This window comes from Rhinatrema bivittatum, chromosome 5 (genome assembly GCF_901001135.1).
Source record: "Rhinatrema bivittatum chromosome 5, aRhiBiv1.1, whole genome shotgun sequence".
NCBI lineage: Eukaryota > Metazoa > Chordata > Amphibia > Gymnophiona > Rhinatrematidae > Rhinatrema > Rhinatrema bivittatum.
In genome coordinates, this window is record NC_042619.1 from 9773390 (window position 1) to 9791329 (window position 17940).

At 46.7% G+C, this 17940-nt stretch overlaps 1 protein-coding gene across 1 annotated transcript; it reads left to right on the top strand.

The window, feature by feature from the left end:
* Positions 1-3744: 3744 nt before the first annotated feature.
* LOC115091787 (oocyte zinc finger protein XlCOF6-like) lies at positions 3745-16353 on the top strand. The gene is made up of 3 exons (XM_029601998.1): positions 3745-3797; positions 4213-4326; positions 10594-16353. The coding sequence occupies exons 1-3, from the start codon at positions 3764-3766 to the stop codon at positions 13002-13004; spliced, it is 2559 nt and encodes an 852-aa protein (XP_029457858.1). The 5' UTR covers positions 3745-3763; the 3' UTR covers positions 13005-16353.
* Positions 16354-17940: the final 1587 nt, after the last annotated feature.

Sequence of the window (17940 nt, forward strand, 5' to 3'; positions counted from 1 at the left end):
AGGTAAAGGAACAGACAGCAAAGTATCAGGGGCAGGTCTCAGGCTCAGGGCTGTTCCGTTATTATCTCTGCTCAGATTTCATTTCGCTGCTGTTTCTCCCCTCTCCCCAGGATTATAAAGAGGTTTTCCTGCTCCTTCTTTTGTGGGAAGTCTCGGATTTCCTCTCTCAGCTCTGGGAAATGTGCAGCTCTGATCTCTTTGTATCTGCACAGCACATCAGTGAGCACCTCCCTCCCCACTCCCCTCCCCCTCTTTCATCAGTGAGCGCCTCCCTCCCCACTCTCCTCCCCCTCTGTCATCAGTGAGCACCTCCCTCCCCACTCCCCTCCCCCTCTTTCATCAGTGAGCGCCTCCCTCCCCACTCTCCTCCCCCTCTGTCATCAGTGAGCACCTCCCTCCCCACTCCCCTCCCCCTCTTTCATCAGTGAGCGCCTCCCTCCCCACTCTCCTCCCCCTCTGTCATCAGTGAGCACCTCCCTCCCCACTCTCCTCCCCCTCTGTCATCAGTGAGCGCCGGCAGGAGGGGGAGGAGCTGCTCTGCTATAGGGAAAGAGCCCGGCAAGGAAGGGAGGAAAGAGACTTTCTCTCCTGCAAGAGAGGAGCCCCCAAGGCGTTTCTAATCTGCTTCAGGGACCCCCAGAGAGAGGAGAATGCCTGCAGGAGCTGCTGCTCAGGTAGGAGACTGCAGGCAGTGCAGAGGCAGAGCGGGCTTTAATAGCACCAGACCAGAGCTGGGCTTTGGGCTCCCTGTGAGAGAAATTGTTACTCAGGGATCCAGCACTTGAGATTGCAGGCAGTGCAGAGGCAGACCGGGCTTTAATAGCACCAGACCAGAGCTGGGCTTTGGGCTCCCTGGGTGAGAAATTGTTACTCAGGGATCCAGCACTTGAGATTGCAGGCACTGCAGAGGCAGACCGGGCTTTAACAGCACCAGACCAGAGCTGGGCTTTGGGCTCCCTGTGTGAGAAATTGTTACTCAGGGATCCAGCACTTGAGATTGCAGGCAGTGCAGAGGCAGACCGGGCTTTAATAGCACCAGACCAGAGCTGGGCTTTAAATCTAATGTAGGAGCTTGGGGACCCACTTAACAGCCCAGAGGCTCCCACCTTACATTACTCTTTCTAAGGGGAGAGGTTGTTAATTTTTCATGGTTTGCCACTTTCTGAATTGTCCATGATAAAATATTAACATGATATTTTTATGTATGCATTGCCTATTAATGAGCTGCTTTGCCTAGGTTTGCAAAATTAATACATGCAAGGAAGCTCATTGTAATAGGAGAGGGAATCTGGCAGGGACCTGCAAATAATTGTGCACATCACATGATCTCCGGGCTTGATGCATCTCCCAGTAACGTAGCAGGGGATAAGGTGACCTCCGGAGCACCCCTAGGCCACTCCTCCACTCTCTTCCTTCCTCGGCGGCAGAGAAAGTTACTGACAGGAGCTCAGAAATTCCTGCTCCTTGGATCTTTTTCCCATAAGAAATGTTTGCACATTTCTGTCTGTTTCCTAACGCTTTTGCTCTATAGGGTCAGGTAAACTGTCTCTGCTTAATGGGATTCCCCTCTCCTGAAATTTACATTTATTCAGAATTTGTGAATCGCCTAACTCTAAAAGGCCTAGGAAATGTACAAGATGACATTCATAAAACAATCAAAAAACCAGAAGCAAGCCACCTCTCAAAATGATCAACAATCAAAGCACATAGAGAGGGAAAAGGATCACAATCCAATCACAAAAACATAAAAATTTTTCTAAAACGCAAATGACAATATCATAAAAACAGCTCTCGTGTTTTAATCTGCAGCCTCTCGCTGCACTATGGGCCGCAAGCTGTATTCAGCCTTCAGAGCAGTGTGATATTTCAATCGTTTATTGTCATTTGCCAAAAACATTTCTTTAAATTTTTTATTCCCAAAAATCTTTTATGACAAATGTTTTTCTACCAAAAAATTTTTTTTATCAAAAATTCCCATGAAAATATCAAAATTCGCACATTTAAACTACCAAAAGTTTTATCTCAAAAATTCCACGAAAAAATGTTGGAAAAAGAATACTTAGCCCAATTACTGGAATTTATGAATCGTGATGAATAAGCTACTTCTGCTTGGCTTAAATGTTTCAGTGATTGGGCTAAGTATTCTTTTTTCAACATTTTTTCGTGGAATTTTTGAGATAAAACTTTTGGTAGTTTAAATGTGGGAATTTTGATATTTTCATGGGAATTTTTGATAAAAAAAAATTTTTTGGTAGAAAAACGTTTGTCATAAAAGATTTTTGGGAATAAAAAATTTAAAGAAATGTTTTTGGCAAATGACAATAAATGATTGAAATATCACACTGCTCTGAAGGCTGAATACAGCTTGCGGCCCATAGTGCAGCGAGAGGCTGCAGATTAAAACACGAGAGCTGTTTTTATGATATTGTCATTTGCGTTTTAGAAAAATTTTTATGTTTTTGTGATTGGATTGTGATCCTTTTCCCTCTCTATGTGCTTTGATTGTTGATTCATAAAACAATTCCAAAATATCATAAAAGGCAAATGACAAGTAAGTCATAAAATAATCATAAAATCAAATGTAAACTTCATAAAACAAAAACAGTATAAGGGAGCAATAAGTAATAAATACAACGATTCTAACATCATAAAAGGCAAATAAGAAATCGTAACTTAACAAAATTAGATTACATAAAGAATTGTCAGGGAGGGCCAGGAGGTGCTCAGAAGGACCTGGAGGGTGCAGGCAAGAATTTAAACAAATGCAAATCAAAATTAACTTCACATATAGGTTAACATCCCTTAGTAAATCAGGCCTTGGCTGGTTAGGAGTGGCAGAGAGTAATTCAGAGAAAGGGAGCTCAGACCTCTCTGATAATCTGTGATGATTCCCCTGCATTTCTCTGCCTGAGTTTTAGGGCTGGGAGGAGCCAGGAGCTGCCTCTGTTCATTAAACAAAACATTTACCCTGAGGGCCTGATTTATCTCTGCCAGGGGAAAGCTTTAGATAAATAAATAATTGCCCCATCTCACCTAAGGTGGGGCTTTTGTCTCTCCCCGTACAGAGCGGGCAGGTGGCTGTGATGGGCTGAGGGAGGCGGGGCCTTCAGTCCTCTCCCAGTGCATTCTGGGACAGTGAGAGGGAGGGGCAAGAGGAAGGAGGGGGATTTAAAAATGAATGGGAAGAGAAAGCAAAGAATTGCTGCGCACAAACTATTCAACTGCTGAAAGGAAAGGATGGGAAACCTTTAATTAAACAAAACATGAAAAAAGCTTGCATTGTAAATATAAACGCACGTTTTGGGTATCCTAAGTAATTCACTGCATGCAAAGTAAAGCTAAAATCCCCCAGAATCTCCCCCGTTACTGCCAGAGACAGCGGTGACCTTGCCTGAGATTAATCCTGGTAGGAACGGCTGAGGAGGAGGCGTTTTCAGACCCTTATACCCTGATCTCAGCCCAGGAGTGCAATAAACCCTCAGTCAGAAAGGGGCTGGGGGAGACTTTGCTGGGTCTCCCTGCTCCGGGTCTGGGGGGTGAGAAAGCAGAAGAGTAACTCTGTTCTCTGCCCGGGACTTCCACACACAGGGAAACCTCTGCTCCTGCTCTGCTGAGCCCCAGCGCTGGGAGCTCTCCTGATGGACCTCATGCAGAAGGGTTTGTGTTTCAGGTGCCAGTGACCTTTGAGGACATCGCCGTCTATTTCTCCCAGGAGGAGTGGCAGCGTTTAGAAGAAGGGCAGAAGGAGCTGTACAAGGAGGTGATGAAGGAGAATTATGAGACCCTGGGCTCGCTGGGTAAGGGATCATTTTACAGGTTTATTAGCAGTGAATTCTGAGTGTGAAGGCTTTTCTGTGCACTTTCCCTCTGCTGGCAGAAATGAACACCTACCTTTGGGCAGGCGCTAATTTCTGAAAGTAAAATGTGCGGCGTGGCTGCACATTTTACTTTCTGTATCCCGCACGCATACCTAATAGGGCCATCAGCATGCATAGTCTCGGGGGAGGGGGTCGGCCGTGCGTTTTACTGAATATGGGGTAAAGCTATCGCGTCGAAAACGTGCGTCCAAATGCCGGTTAACAGTGCGCTCCACCAGAGCCCCCGTACTGTATTGGCCTGATAGTCAGCAGGAGAGGCAGAGGTGCAATAAAGCTTCCTTGAGATAATGAGGATTGTGAATATTGAGATTCTCTTATCTCATCCCTGGAACAGGCTCTCTGACTGTCACCCCGGATATTATATCCCACATTGAGCGAGGGGAGGAGCCGTACATCAGGGAGGAGCCGGGATCAGAGGAAGGAGAAAGAGGAGAAAGCAGCTGCTCAGGTGAGTCCAGGAATAAGAGGGACGGGAGCTGCAGAGACCCCTTCACAAGCCCCTCTGGGGATCTCGTTAATCACTGACCTGATTTTGATCTCCCTGCGTATCTTGTACAAGCCTCACTGCTTACACTGATCTTGCTGTGGCCTTCACCCTTCTTTACACTCCCTCACTCCCAGCTGTCAGCCTTACAAGCTGGGACCCCCTGAGAGCTATTACTTCTCTCTTACCATCATCTCCCAGTAGGGTTGCCAACTTTCAATTGTGAAACATCCAAACACTTGAACGCAGCGAGTAAAATTTTCACCTTTGTCTTCCCACATGACTATTTATTTTAAACTTTTATTACCTGCTTTATTGATAGCCTTGCACAAAGCAAGGTACAACCAAATGATCATAAATATAAAAATACCAATAACATTCTATTAGAACAGGCAAAGAAAACTACAATTTCTTGGCGTCCAGTCAGATGAATCCAGAAAAAGTGGGTTATGCACCTCCACCAGCAGATGGAGACAGAACAAGCTGATGTCACAGTATATTTACCCCTGCAGTGGCCTCAGCTCGCCAGTATTCTCCGTCTCCAGCAGATGGTGGACGAGCATCTCCCCACTGGGGATTGCTTCATTTTAAAGAAAGGAGAATTCAGGAAATATATTCGCCTTGCTCTCCTAAAGGTCCCTCCCCCAGTTGAGAATTCCTGAGGTGATTTCCGTGGTCCCTCAGATGAGTGCCTTGGTCTGGTAGCTGGTTTTCAGCCGGCATGGACTTAGCAGTTGAAAGGCAGCGGGTGCAGGAAGTCGAGCGCTGCGGGTACGGCACATGCCCGGTCCTCCTGCAGCCGGAGACCGTCTGTACTCAGCCAGGTACGGCTGAGTTTCGGTAAGTTTAGAGACTTTACAGAGACTTGGAGAGAGGGGTTTTTTTTGTTGTGCAGGGCTCCCTCCGCCATCGGTCTCCATGCTTAGTGCGCCGGTCTGACATTCGTCTCGCTCCGTGGGAGGTTGAGGGACATGGACAGCCTGGCGGGTTGAGCAGCCCTCTCAGACTAGGTCCCGCTCCGAGGCTTTTCGCTGTGCACCCCGTGGTAGGCCTCAATAGCTTTTCACGCGCTTAGTAAGGCTGCCCTGTACAGCATGGTTGGTCCGACGCCATTTGCCTCTGTGCACAAGTAGTGCTGCTTGCTTACGCTCTTGTGCGCTTAATGTTTTTGGCCACATAGGTAGGCGCCTAAGTTTTGGATGCATAATTTTTGAGCGCCTAGTTGAGAGTGTAAAAAAAAAGCCGAAAACAGCAGCTTAGATGCAAGCCTCCGGCCGCCGCTCAGTATACTGACGGACATAATGGCGTCTGTACCTAAGAAGACGAAGCATCGTTCTCTTTGCAGATTTCTGCCAGCACAGAGGCGCAGGGAGAATTGTCACTAGGCCCGGTTCTTCCCAGCCAGATGCGGGGCACCTGATTTTGGAACTCCTCTCACTGGTTCTTCAGCGGGGGAAGGTGGCTCAGTGGGTCCTCCTCAGGCTCCTCGTGGTCCCGGACACCTCTACTCCTTCATGGCTAGAATGTTTCCAGGGCTTGCAATCCTTTTTTCATGCGTCGTCCTCCGCCCTGTCCAGTGCTCCACGGGTAGGAACCTTGCGTAGACTTTCTAGTCGGCGCTGGAGTGTTCTCCAAGCAGCAGCGGATCCTCTGAATGTAGTTCCGGATGGCGCGGATGATAACTCCGCTCCTGCGAAGGGTGAAGATCCCCCCCGGATTAGAACCCTATGTTATGGTTCATTCATAGATACGAACTGCCAGCTCTGATCTCCCACACCTTGGAAATGCTCGGAGTTCCTGGGTCTGATTCAGAGAGAGATTCCATTTTGGTTTCCTTGCACAAAGCCTCTGGTGTTTTCCCTGTGATGGAGGCCATTCAAGAGTTGATTGGTCTTGAGTGGGACACCCCAGAGGCTCATCTCAAACGGGGTCCAGAATCTTTGGACCTCTGCATCCAGTGGTAAGAGAGCGCCTACATTTTCCCATACGCAGGCTCTCACTTTCACATGCTGTGTAACACAAACACACACTGTCTCACTCCCACGTACAGTCTCTCTCTCTCTCTCACACACATAATCTCTCAGCTCAGTCTCACAAACACACACTGTCTCACTCCCACGTACAGTCTCTCTCTCACACAAACGATCTCTCAGCTCAGTCTCACAAACACACACTGTCTCACTCCCACGTACAGTCTCTCTATCACACACACGATCTCTCAGCTCAGTCTCACAAACACACACTGTCTCACTCCCACGTACAGTCTCTCTCTCACACACACGATCTCTCAGCTTAGTCTCACAAACACACACTGTCTCACTCCCACGTACAGTCTCTCTCTCACACACACGATCTCCCAGCTCAGTCTCACAAACACACACTGTCTCACTCCCACGTACAGTCTCTCTCTCACACACACAATCTCTCAGCTCAGTCTCACAAACACACACTGTCTCACTCCCACGTACAGTCTCTCTCTCTCTCACACACACAATCTCTCAGCTCAGTCTCACAAACACATACACACTCTCTACAGGGCCTTAGCCTCCCTCTCACCTCTGGGCTTCCTTTTTGCGGGCCACCACAGGATGGAACTCCCCAGCAGCCCTGATCTTCTCAGGTCGCCGCGAGACGGGATCCACAGCGGCCTCCTCTTCTCGGGCCACTGCAGGGTGGGATTCCGTGGTGGCCCTGCCACAGTCTCTCCCCTCTTCTACATGCCGGCCGACGCTCCTCCTGCCTGTGCGGCTGCAGCAACGGCTTTTTTTTTCCAGGGCTGCATGGACTGGAAGGAGAAGGAGCGCACACCTGGAGTTTTGGGGGGGTCTCTTGTTTTCATCGTGCTGCACCACAGCCCCGCCGGTCTTCCTGCGTGGGGGATAACAGCTGCCCGTGGCCGTGCATGCATGCAGCTGAGAAGGAGCGGCGCTTGAGATGGCCGCCAAGTAGGAACACTGCGAGAAGTCTCCCGCTGCGTCTTTTTTCCTTCAGTTGAGAATTTTCCTAAAAATAATGCCGCAACCAAAAGAAAGGCGAGACTTAGAGGCGTGACATCGAGAGTTCACCCTCTTATGGATCCCTCACGACCTTGCATCGAGGGATTCCTCGCAGACAGCTCGACTTTAACGCCGGGAGGAACGGTCGCTGAAGGGAGGGTGGAAGGGGGAACACCTTCCCCTCTGACCTTTGCCACCACGCTGAGCCCCGGCGCACTGAACTGGCCTGCTCCCCCCCTGGCCATGCGAACACGGCGATGGCAAAGAGCTCTCCGGAGATAACCCAGGGAGATCCGGGGTGGAAGTCCCCGGGGGAGACCTTGGGGTCTCGAGTGCCTGATGGGACGAGATCTGGTAGAGAAGAGGGAGGGAACCGATCCAAGTCCCTTCTAATGTGAAGAGGCCAACCGAGGGTTTACCATCTGTGCAAGGTACAGTGCTGGGTACGGGCATCGGAGTGGGTGGGGGCCTCACCCTTCTGCTCTAGAGACTGGACTTAGATTTCAGCGTCCAGAAGGAATATGGACAGCTTTAAAAATCCATTGAATTATCCTTAACTTCTTTATCACAAGTGACTCTGGAAACAAAAAATCAAGTGCTGGTCAATCCAAATTTGATATCTACATTTAATCTTTAAGTAGAAGAAATGGAACAGCAGCTTTCTGTCACTGAAAAGATTCAACAGAAATTGGCTCCTTCTGAGTCAATCAACAATAGAAGATTGGAAGATGTGGGAAATGCTTTGAGACCACGCAATGTGAGGGGGTTGAATTTTCCTGTTACAAATGTAATTTCCCCACTGGAACTTTTCAAAACTTATATTCTATGGGTTCCAAAAAATCCCGAATCTGCAATGCCAGTGATTACAAAAGTGTATTACCTCCCTCAAGTTACACAGGCAGATGAAGAGGAACGAAGGCGACAGATCAGAAACCCTGGGACCGTCTCAAGAAGCCGAAGATCGATATTGGTTTCGTTCACTTTTTTGATGGACCACAATAATGTCTTGACGCTTTTCTTTCGGAATAGGCAGTCTCTATGGCCGGAAGCTCTGGATTTATCCGGATTTGATTGTCTACTCAGAGAAGAAGAAAACATTTTCTCTCTATGCGAGCAGAGGCAAATCAACTGCAAGTGCTGCATTAGGCACCAAAATGCTAATTATGTTTTCTTCGAGGTTAACCAGCTCAGAGCATTTTTGGACGTGCACTCCCACTTAGCACCCACTAGTGGTTCGGCATGAAGAACAAGTCGTGAACCTCCTCGACGTCCTTCCTTTTTCAACTTGACATCACTTATTTTTACTGAGCCTCCTCCCTAATTCACGAGATGTATTGTAATTGCTTTTGAATAATTTCCTATGTTAATTACCGTTCTTGCTTTAACAAGATGTATTCTTGTGAGAAATCTAAAATTCTGAAAATAAAAAAAAAAACAGGAACAGTGCTCACAAGCCCTCTCTTACATGCTCGCTTTCTTTCTCTCCCTGCTCTCTCTCACTTATCCACTCAACAAAATTCTGGCCCTCACTCATGTAAATACAGGCTCTCAGGCACTCACTGGCTCTGTCTCTCTTATACACACAGGCTTTCTCAGAAGTCACCAACTTTTTCCCCCTCACACACAGGCTCTCTCACATTCATTTGACTCTCTCCCACACACGCACTCTTACACTCACTGATTCTCTCTCCTTCCCACACACACATTCAGGCTCTCTCATACTAACTGATTCTCTCTCTCAATCAAACACAAACATACAGGCTTTCACACACACAAAGAGGCTCTCTCACATTCATTTGACTCCCTCCCACACACGCACACTCACTCTCACACTTGCTGATTCTCTCTCCCTCCCACACACACATACAGGCTCTCTCATACTAACTGATTCTCTCTCTCAATCAAACACACACATGCAGGCTCTCTCACACTCACTAGCTCTGTCTCTCTTATACACACAGGTTTTCTCACAGTCACCAACTTTTTCCCCCTCAGACACAGGCTCTCTCACATTCATTTGACTCTCTCCCACACACGCACTCTCACACTCACTGATTCTCCCTCCCTCCCACACACACATACAGGCTCTCTCATACTAACTGACTCTCTCTCTCAAACAAACACACACATACAGGCTCTCTCACACTCACTGACTGTCTCTCCCTCACACATACATACAGGATTACACACCCTGACTCTCTCTTCCTCACACTCAAAGGCTCTCACACATTTTCCTAGCCTTCGCTTCAGCACAGCTATGTTCCCCGGGCCTCTTGTTTTGTCGCTGATGGGAGAGGAGGTGTGAATGGACTTTATTTATTGCACCGTGGTAAGGAGGAGAAGTGCTGGCGGCCTCACTTCCCGTTCCGCTGTGGCCAGGAGGTGCGTTGGCAGCCACCTCCTTTTCTTATTTTACTGCGACGGGAACTGGTAGGAGTGGTGCCTGTGCCCCCACAGGGCCTTTCACTGTAGGTCCGTGGGCAGGAGGGTAAGTGCCAGAGACCCCCAGGAACCTTTTCTTATTGGGCCATGGGCGGGAGGGAAGGTGCCGGCAGCTGAGATTGTAGCAGGGAGAGGGGTTATGCATGCATGCATAGGAAACTTCCTGGAAGTTGTCTGGTGCCACCGTTGGCTGTGGAGTTAAACAGCAGATCCTTCAGGCTGCTTGAGGAGATGCAGATAGCTGGTGCACTAGAATGGAGGGCTAAAATCCAGATACTTTATGGACATTTGAGCCCTCCATCTGGCTTCTGGACAGTAACTTAAAATTCTGTACTGTCCGGAGAAAATCCAGACAGTTGGCAACCCTACTTCCCAGTTATATCACAATCTTCCCCTCCTATTATTTTACCTAAGGATCCACCTCCTGCTTTTTCCACTGCCCTCTCTTTGGAGCCAGTTGGGTAACCTTTCTATTTTCAGGAGAGCTTGATCCAGTCCTGGTTTTATCCCATTGCATGCATGCTCAGTATAAAACTCCATGTGTTACTGTTTTACTCTGTACAGGAACAGGAAGTGCTTTAGCTGCCTCTCCTGGTCACTGTTTTAGGTCGTGTCCCAGGGTCAGAGGTTCTGTGCTGGAGTCAGGAATCTCCCAGTGGGGAATTCTCTCCATCATTAATTGAAAATCCTTTCTTCCCTGCTCACCCTGACCTCCCCTTACATCAGAGCCCTTCACGTCTCTGGAGTGTCTCCAGCAAACAGGATGATGACTTTGTGTTTACTTTTTATGCAGGAAATGAGGATCCCAGAAAGAGTAATCCAGGGAGACATCACCGGGAGCTCACAGAGAATCTGAAAGCAAAGAAAAGCCTCTCAGTACAACAAAGAGAAGATGTTTCTTCATGTGCTGACTGGGGAAAAAATTGCATCTTAGAAAAGAAGCAAAAAACAGGAGACTCGGCCACCAATTGTAATGTGTATGAGGAAAGTGCCTGTAATATCACAGGTACAAGGGAAGAGCAGAGAAATCAGAGAACAGAACAAAGATGTGCCTGTGATGCATGTGAGATTCACCTCAGGGATCCTGTAACTCTGGAATCACAAGAGAGACCATGCACTGAGGAGAGACCGTCTACATCTACAGACCACGGGAAAACCATCAGTCAGGATGGAGAGCTACAGGAAGAAGAGAGAACACACACTGGAGAGTGCAAGAATGATTTCAGTAAGAAAGGAGCTCTTGTACATTATAAAATCCATACAGGAGAAAGAGTATTTCCATGCACTGAATGTGATAAAAGTTTTATTACAAAATCAAGCCTAACATCTCACCAGAAAATCCACACAGGGGAGAGATCATTTGCATGTATAGAGTGTAGTAAAAGCTTTGATCGAAACACAAGCCTCATAAACCACCAAAAAATCCATACAGGAGAGAGAATATTTTCATGTATGGAATGTGGTAAAATTTACAATAAGAAGACAAGTCTTTCAAATCACCAGAAAATCCACACAGGGGAAAGACCTTTATCATGTACTGAGTGTAGTAAAACATTCATGTGGCAGACAGCCCTCCAAAACCACCAGAAAATCCACTCTGGGGAAAGACCATTTTCATGTATGCAGTGTGGTAAAAGCTTCAATCAGAAGGCACATCTCACAAATCACCAGAAAATCCACACTGGGGAGAGACAATTTTCATGTATGCAGTGTGGTAAAAGCTTCAATCAGAAGACAGGTCTTACAAATCACCAGAAAATTCACACAGGGGAGAGATCTTTTTCATGTACTAAGTGTAGTAAAAGTTTCTATTTTAAGAGCAACCTTACAACGCACCTGAAAATCCATACAGGGGAGAGACCATTTAAATGTACTGTGTGTAGTAAAACATTTATGTGGCAGAGAGTCCTCCACAACCACCAGAAAATCCACAAAGGGGAGAGACCATTTAAATGCACTGAGTGTAGTAAAACATTCATATGGCAGACAGCCCTACAAAGCCACCAGAAAATCCATATTGGGGAGAGACCATTTAAATGTAGTGAGTGTAATAAAAGCTTTAAGTGGAAGATGATTCTCATAAACCATCAGAAAATCCACACAGGGGAGAGACCTTTTTCATGTATGGAATGTGGTAAAAGCTTCAGTCAGAAAACATATCTCAGATACCACCAGAAAATCCATACTGGGGAGAGACCATTTTCATGTATGGAATGTGGTAAAAGCTTCAGTCAGAAGACAAGTCTTTCAAACCACCAGAAAATCCACACAGGAGAGAGACCATTTTCATGTACTGAGTGTAGTAAATGTTTCAATCAAAAGACACATTTAACAAAACACCAGAGAATCCACACTGGGGAGAAACCTTTTAAATGCACTGAGTGTAGTAAAAACTTCACGTGGCAGAAATCCCTCCAAAACCACAAGAAACTTCACACAGGGGAGAGACCATTTTCATGTATAGAATGTGGTAAAATATTCATAGAGAAGAGAAATCTTACAAATCACCAGAAAATTCACACTGGAGAGAGACCTTTTTCATGTACTGAGTGTGGTAAAAGTTTCAGTCTCAAGAAAACTCTCACAAATCATCAGAAAATCCACACTGGGGAGAGATCATATTCATGTACTGAATGTAGTAAAACCTTCAAGTGGAAGACAGCTTTCATAAACCACCAGAAGGTCCACACTGGAGAGAGACCATTTTCATGTGTAGAATGTGGTAAAAGCTTCAAACAGAAGACAGCTCTTACAAATCACCAGAAAATCCACACTGGGGAGAAACCATTTTCATGTTCTAAATGTAGTAAAAGTTTCAATCAAAAGACACATCTCACAAGTCACCAGAAATGCCACACTGGGGAGAGACCATTTTCATGTACTGAGTGTAAGAAGACCTTTAAGTGGAAGAGAGACCTGCAAAACCATCAGAAAAACCATACTGGCGAGAGACCATTTATATGCACTGAGTGTAAGAAGACCTTTAAGTGGAAAAGAGACCTCCAAAACCACCAGAAAATCCACACTGGGGAGAGATCATTTAAATGTACGGAGTGTAATAAAAGCTTCAATCAGAAGACACATCTAATAAGACACCAGAAGGTCCACACTGGGGAGAGACCATTTAAATGCACTGAGTGTAGGAAGAGCTTTAAGTGGAAGAGAGATCTCCAAAACCACCAGAAAAACCACACTGGGGTGTGATCATCTTCATGTACTGAATACAGTAAAAGCTTTAATGATAAGACATCTCACAATCCACCAGAAAACCCACACTAGGGAGAGACCATAGTTTTGTGCTGCATATAATAAGCTTTAATAGGAAGACAAACCTCAGAAAATACCCCAAAAAATCCACAGAGAAGACAGATCGTTTTCATATTCTGAGGGTAATATACGCTTCAATCAGAAAGCAAACCTCAGAGAGATCGATAATTGCAGCACAGGATAATGGACTACATTCGAGATGTTTCACAGCCAGCACGGAAAACTCTGGTAAAATGGATAAATGCAAATTCTGTGGGAAAGAACTGGAAACGGCCAAAGAGTCCTACCAATAAGTATTCTAGGCCTGAAACAAAGAAGACAAATATGAACCCCTCCTGGGGTGTCAGTGAAGGATGAGTACCTGGAAAGGGGGAGGACATAAAAAAGAAGCTGAAGTGACTTCCGGTTATGCTGTGACGAGGTGAGGTGCACACTGCCTCAGGTCCCGCCGGGATCCATTAAATTCGTTTGTTAAAACGGTCCAGCCTACCTCGAAAAGACATTAAGCCTCTGGTAAAAGACAAAGGGAAGTGTTCCTTGCCAGTAAAGAGGTTAAGAGTAAAACGAAGCTGGAGAGCCTAAGGCCAGCTCGGTGGACATGACCAAGCTGCTGACGTAGAGTCTGATTTGGGCTTGGATAACCAGATACATATTCAATCTCCAGAAATCAATGTTGAAAACTACAAAATTGCCGATATTCTGGAAGATTTTGCAGAACGAATCTCCACTAAACTGGATACGCGAATGAGTGCGATTGTGGAGAAAGTTACGAGTCTAGTGTAAAGTGTGCGGCAACAAGCGGAATGACTGGAAGAACAAAATGGCTGCATTGCAGAAATAGAGTTGGCTACTGTGTTGAACGCAGCTAAATTAGAGAAGCTGGATAAAAATGATAAAGCTATAATTGAAAAATTGGACGACCTAGAGAATCACTTGTGACGAGGTACTATCCGTGTTCAGGGGGTGCCAGAGCGAGCTGAAGGGAATGACACGGTAAAGTTCTTCCTGACCTATTGGGGCTGGAATCTACTACCGGCATGCAGAAACTAAACCGAGTGCATCGCGCCCTGGCCCCACCGCTGGCTCAGAGCGGTTAGCCCCGCACGGTCATCATTTGGCTTCATAACTTTACTGACAGGTTTTTCAGGGCAACCAAGTTCTTCTATTCTCGGGCTTCTCACCTGATTTGCAGAGAAAGAGGCAGCAGTTTGCGATGGTGAAAAAAGAATTGCCAGGCCTGAATATTCGTTATGCTTTGATTTATCCAGCCAAGTTTCCCATTTTCTGTCATAGCGCCTCGGAAACGCTGGATTGGATGCCTGCTGTCTGTCATTCAGGGGATTACAAATGATGGGAAAAGTTAAACTTTGGAGATCGGTTCACAAGCGACAGTCTGTTGTTACTCCGGTGGCAAATCTAAGGTGGTTGTGATGTTGGGGAGACATCATTAAGATCTCGTTTGGATCTTCTGGAAGGCAACGGAGAAAGCGGCGTGATGAGATGACGGTTTCCGTGGTGCTTCTTGCTCAGTCGGAGCAGTGGAGGAGCTGCTCAAGTCCTCGTACCCACTTCTCCATTGCACCGAGGTCGGGTGGTGTTCTGGAAATCCTTCTCACGTTGGAATTTGTATTATTTGTGCTCTAATTTTCTTCCCACGGACAATAAGTGTGGGAGAGATGACCCTGAAGTGCTCTGCTGCCTGACGTAATTGGAAGGCTGTTTTTGCATATCCTTTTGTTTTCTTTTTATTGGACTCCTTGGGCGTTTTTGCTGTCTTCCCAGAGATGGGGATGAGAACACTGTGTCTTACTTTTACAGTTATTCACGTGACGGTTACTGTTAGTTCTGTGCTTGGGGTTGGTCAGCCTCTGGGAGGATATTGGCCATTTGTTTACCTTGGAGGCTGTCCAACAGCTCCTTATTCTGAGGGTGGTTTTGATGCCGGATATTACTTTTCTCTTCTTCTATGTCCTTTCTGTTGTTGCTGCTTGATCACGGCGTTCTTTCTGGGTTTAGGAGAGGAGAAATGAAAGCTGAGTGGGTTGAGGCGTGGGAGCGGTTCTGTTGCACAATTAAGAGAGGTTGGATTGAGGGGGTAAGAGGGCAGTTACTGTTGGGTAGGGTTGGACAAGATGGGAGCTTCCTCTCCTCGGGTCCCGAAGGACTTCCCACCTGAGGGGTATTATTGTTTGTTATATAATTGGGAGGAAATGGCAAACTTTCACTGTGGTTACTGTTGGGTAGGGTTGGACAAGATGGGAGCTTCCTCTCCTCGGGTCCCGAAGGACTTCCCACCTGAGGGGTATTATTGTTTGTTATATAATTGGGAGGAAATGGCAAACTTTCACTGTGGTAAGAGGTCTGTTTTCTGGAAGCTGCAGTACTTTGTGTCTCACAGTTCTGGAATTGTGTGCAAGATCTCAGAAATTTCTTTCAAATTCTGTCTCTGATGATTGTTTTTCTTGTCATTTTCTTGCTAATATTAGGCTGTCATCACTCAAGATAAACTGCAAAGTCTAAGTGCCCAAGACCTTAAATTGTCTTTCTCTAAAAGTGCGGGGCATCTCTTTCCCCAATCAAAAGAGAGAGAGTGGTGCAGTATCCCGAAAGAAACCGTGCCCGGATACTCCTCTCACTGATTTAGAACATGGAAAGTTGAGGTGTAGCTGGGTGGGATCCGTGGATTCTTCTTCTTACAATTCTCAAAGTCAAGCTGTGTCTATTTTAGTGGCTAAAAATGGGCCCTTAATAAACAGATCACTTAGTGATATGGCTGGCAGATTTGTCTTCCTTGATTGCACCCTATATTCTGTCAGTTTTACCCTGGGCAATGTTTACAGTCTCGATGTGGATCAGGGGGAGTTTTACAGAGCACTAACGTTTGGGTACAAATCGCTTTGTATAGGAGGTGATTGGAATGCTTGCCCTGATCCAGAGTTAGACAGAACATCTTCCTCTAAAGTCATACATCCATCATCTTCCCCTGTCATTGATCTGATTGAGACATTACATCTGACAGACATATGGAGGCATATCGATTCAGGAGCCAGGGACTCCACGTTTTATTCTCCCAGACATGGTACATACAGCCGGACTGATTATTTGTTGAGCTCATTGGAAATAGTTTCCCAGGTGCAAAACAGTGAGCTTTTGCCCAGTGCCATTTCAGATCATCGCCCTGTCCTGTTGCAGCCGCGCGCATGTTATAAAATCCAGGGTCGGCGTGCTCAAGGGGATGCACAATTGTGCAACTTGTGCATGCCGAGCCGCGCAGCCTTCCTCCGTTCCCTCCGAGTCTGCTCCGAAATCGAAGCGGCCTCGGAGGGAACTTTCCTTCCGCCCCCCCCCACCTTCCCCTTCCTTCCCCTACCTAACCCGCCCGCCAGCCCCACCTAACCCGCCCCCTTACCTTTAACTTAGAAGTTGCGCCTGCCTCCAGGCAGGCGTAGGTTGCGCACGCCGGCCAACGACTGGCCCGCGATCCCGGGCACAGCGGCAAATGGCCGCTGTGCCTGGAGGCTACCGCCCTGCCCCCTTTTTCAAGCCCCGGGACATACGCGCATCGCCGGGCCTATGCAAAATAGGTTCGGTGTGCGTAGGAGCGGTTTTCAAAGGGTTACGCGCGTATCTCAATGCGGGCGGAACTCAATGCAAAGGCTTGGAAGAACATCTGCAGTCTTCACACCATATGACAATCTGTGCCAGGTGACGGAACTGATGGTCCAATTGTTACATAGGAATTACGGTACCCCAGCATATCACTGTAAGTTCTTTCCTGGTGCCAGCCCTCTGTATCGGCGTGGGTGTGGGGAGTGGGGTACCCTTAAATATATGCGGTGGCTTTGCCCAGTAGTGAGTCAGTTCTGGAAACAAATCACGCAGGAGATGTCTGATATTTTAGGCTTACCTATACATGTATCACCTTTGCTAGGTCTTTTGGGTCAATGGATAGGGTCACTAATACCGTTAAAGCATTATAAGCTGATTGCTCAGCTTTTTTTGGCTATTAGATTTACTATAGCAAGGTTTGTAAATCCCGTCCAAATATGGACCAGTGGAAACTGCAGGTGCGTAAAGTGGCTGATATTGAACGTCTTAGGATATGACGTGAAGGCTCAGCCCTTCAAATACAAGAGTGTTTGGGCCGTTTCTCCTCAGTACTATAACTATCCATTGCGTGTATCTATTTAAAGATGCTTAATCTGGGGGTTTTGTAGGGTTGACAGGTGGCTTGGGTGACTGGTTCTCTTCTAAACTTGTATGCAATTGTCATGACACCGGCTGTTGCTATCTGTAACTTTACTTCAAACATTTTTTTATTATTTGGAAAAACAAACAAAGATGACAGAGGATGCTGTGTCTCTGATGCATCCTCGGACAGAATACATTCATTGTAACCGTAGAGGTGTCCATAATGGACCTCGTCCCCTTCTGCCCCTCCCCCAACCCTAAAGCAGGAAACTAAGTACCACACTGTGTCGACCAGAAGCAAAGCAGACTTTGTCAAAAGCTCCATGGAGAATGCGGAAGATTTGAAAGATAAAAAAAGTTTTAGTCCTTCAAGATCAGACTCCTGGATCTGTGCGGGAGAGCTTGGGCGTACGGGTCACACATCGACAGAAATTTCCTTCGATGGAGAGGAGAACATGTCGTTCATCCGCATCATGTGGTGAAGGTGATTACGCCATACCCAGAAGGATGGGGGTGACGAACCTTTCCATCCCAAAAGTATCACCTTTTCCCCCACCAAACTCACTTTCTGGAGAAATGAGCGAGGTCCAGACTCCCGAATCTGTAAAGGAGGAATGCTATCGGTAACTTTAATGTACACCAAGCTTTGTATTGTTAGCTGACAGTCATTCTCTGTTTATTG

Excerpts from the sequence above, each read along its gene's own strand:
- LOC115091787 (XM_029601998.1), top strand. The coding sequence starts at position 3,764 with ATGAAGGAGAATTATGAGACCCTGGGCTCGCTGG. Across the intron at positions 3,798-4,212 it reads TGAGACCCTGGGCTCGCTGG|GCTCTCTGACTGTCACCCCG; the intron begins GTAAGGGATCAT and ends TCCCTGGAACAG. Across the intron at positions 4,327-10,593 it reads AGGAGAAAGCAGCTGCTCAG|GAAATGAGGATCCCAGAAAG; the intron begins GTGAGTCCAGGA and ends CTTTTTATGCAG.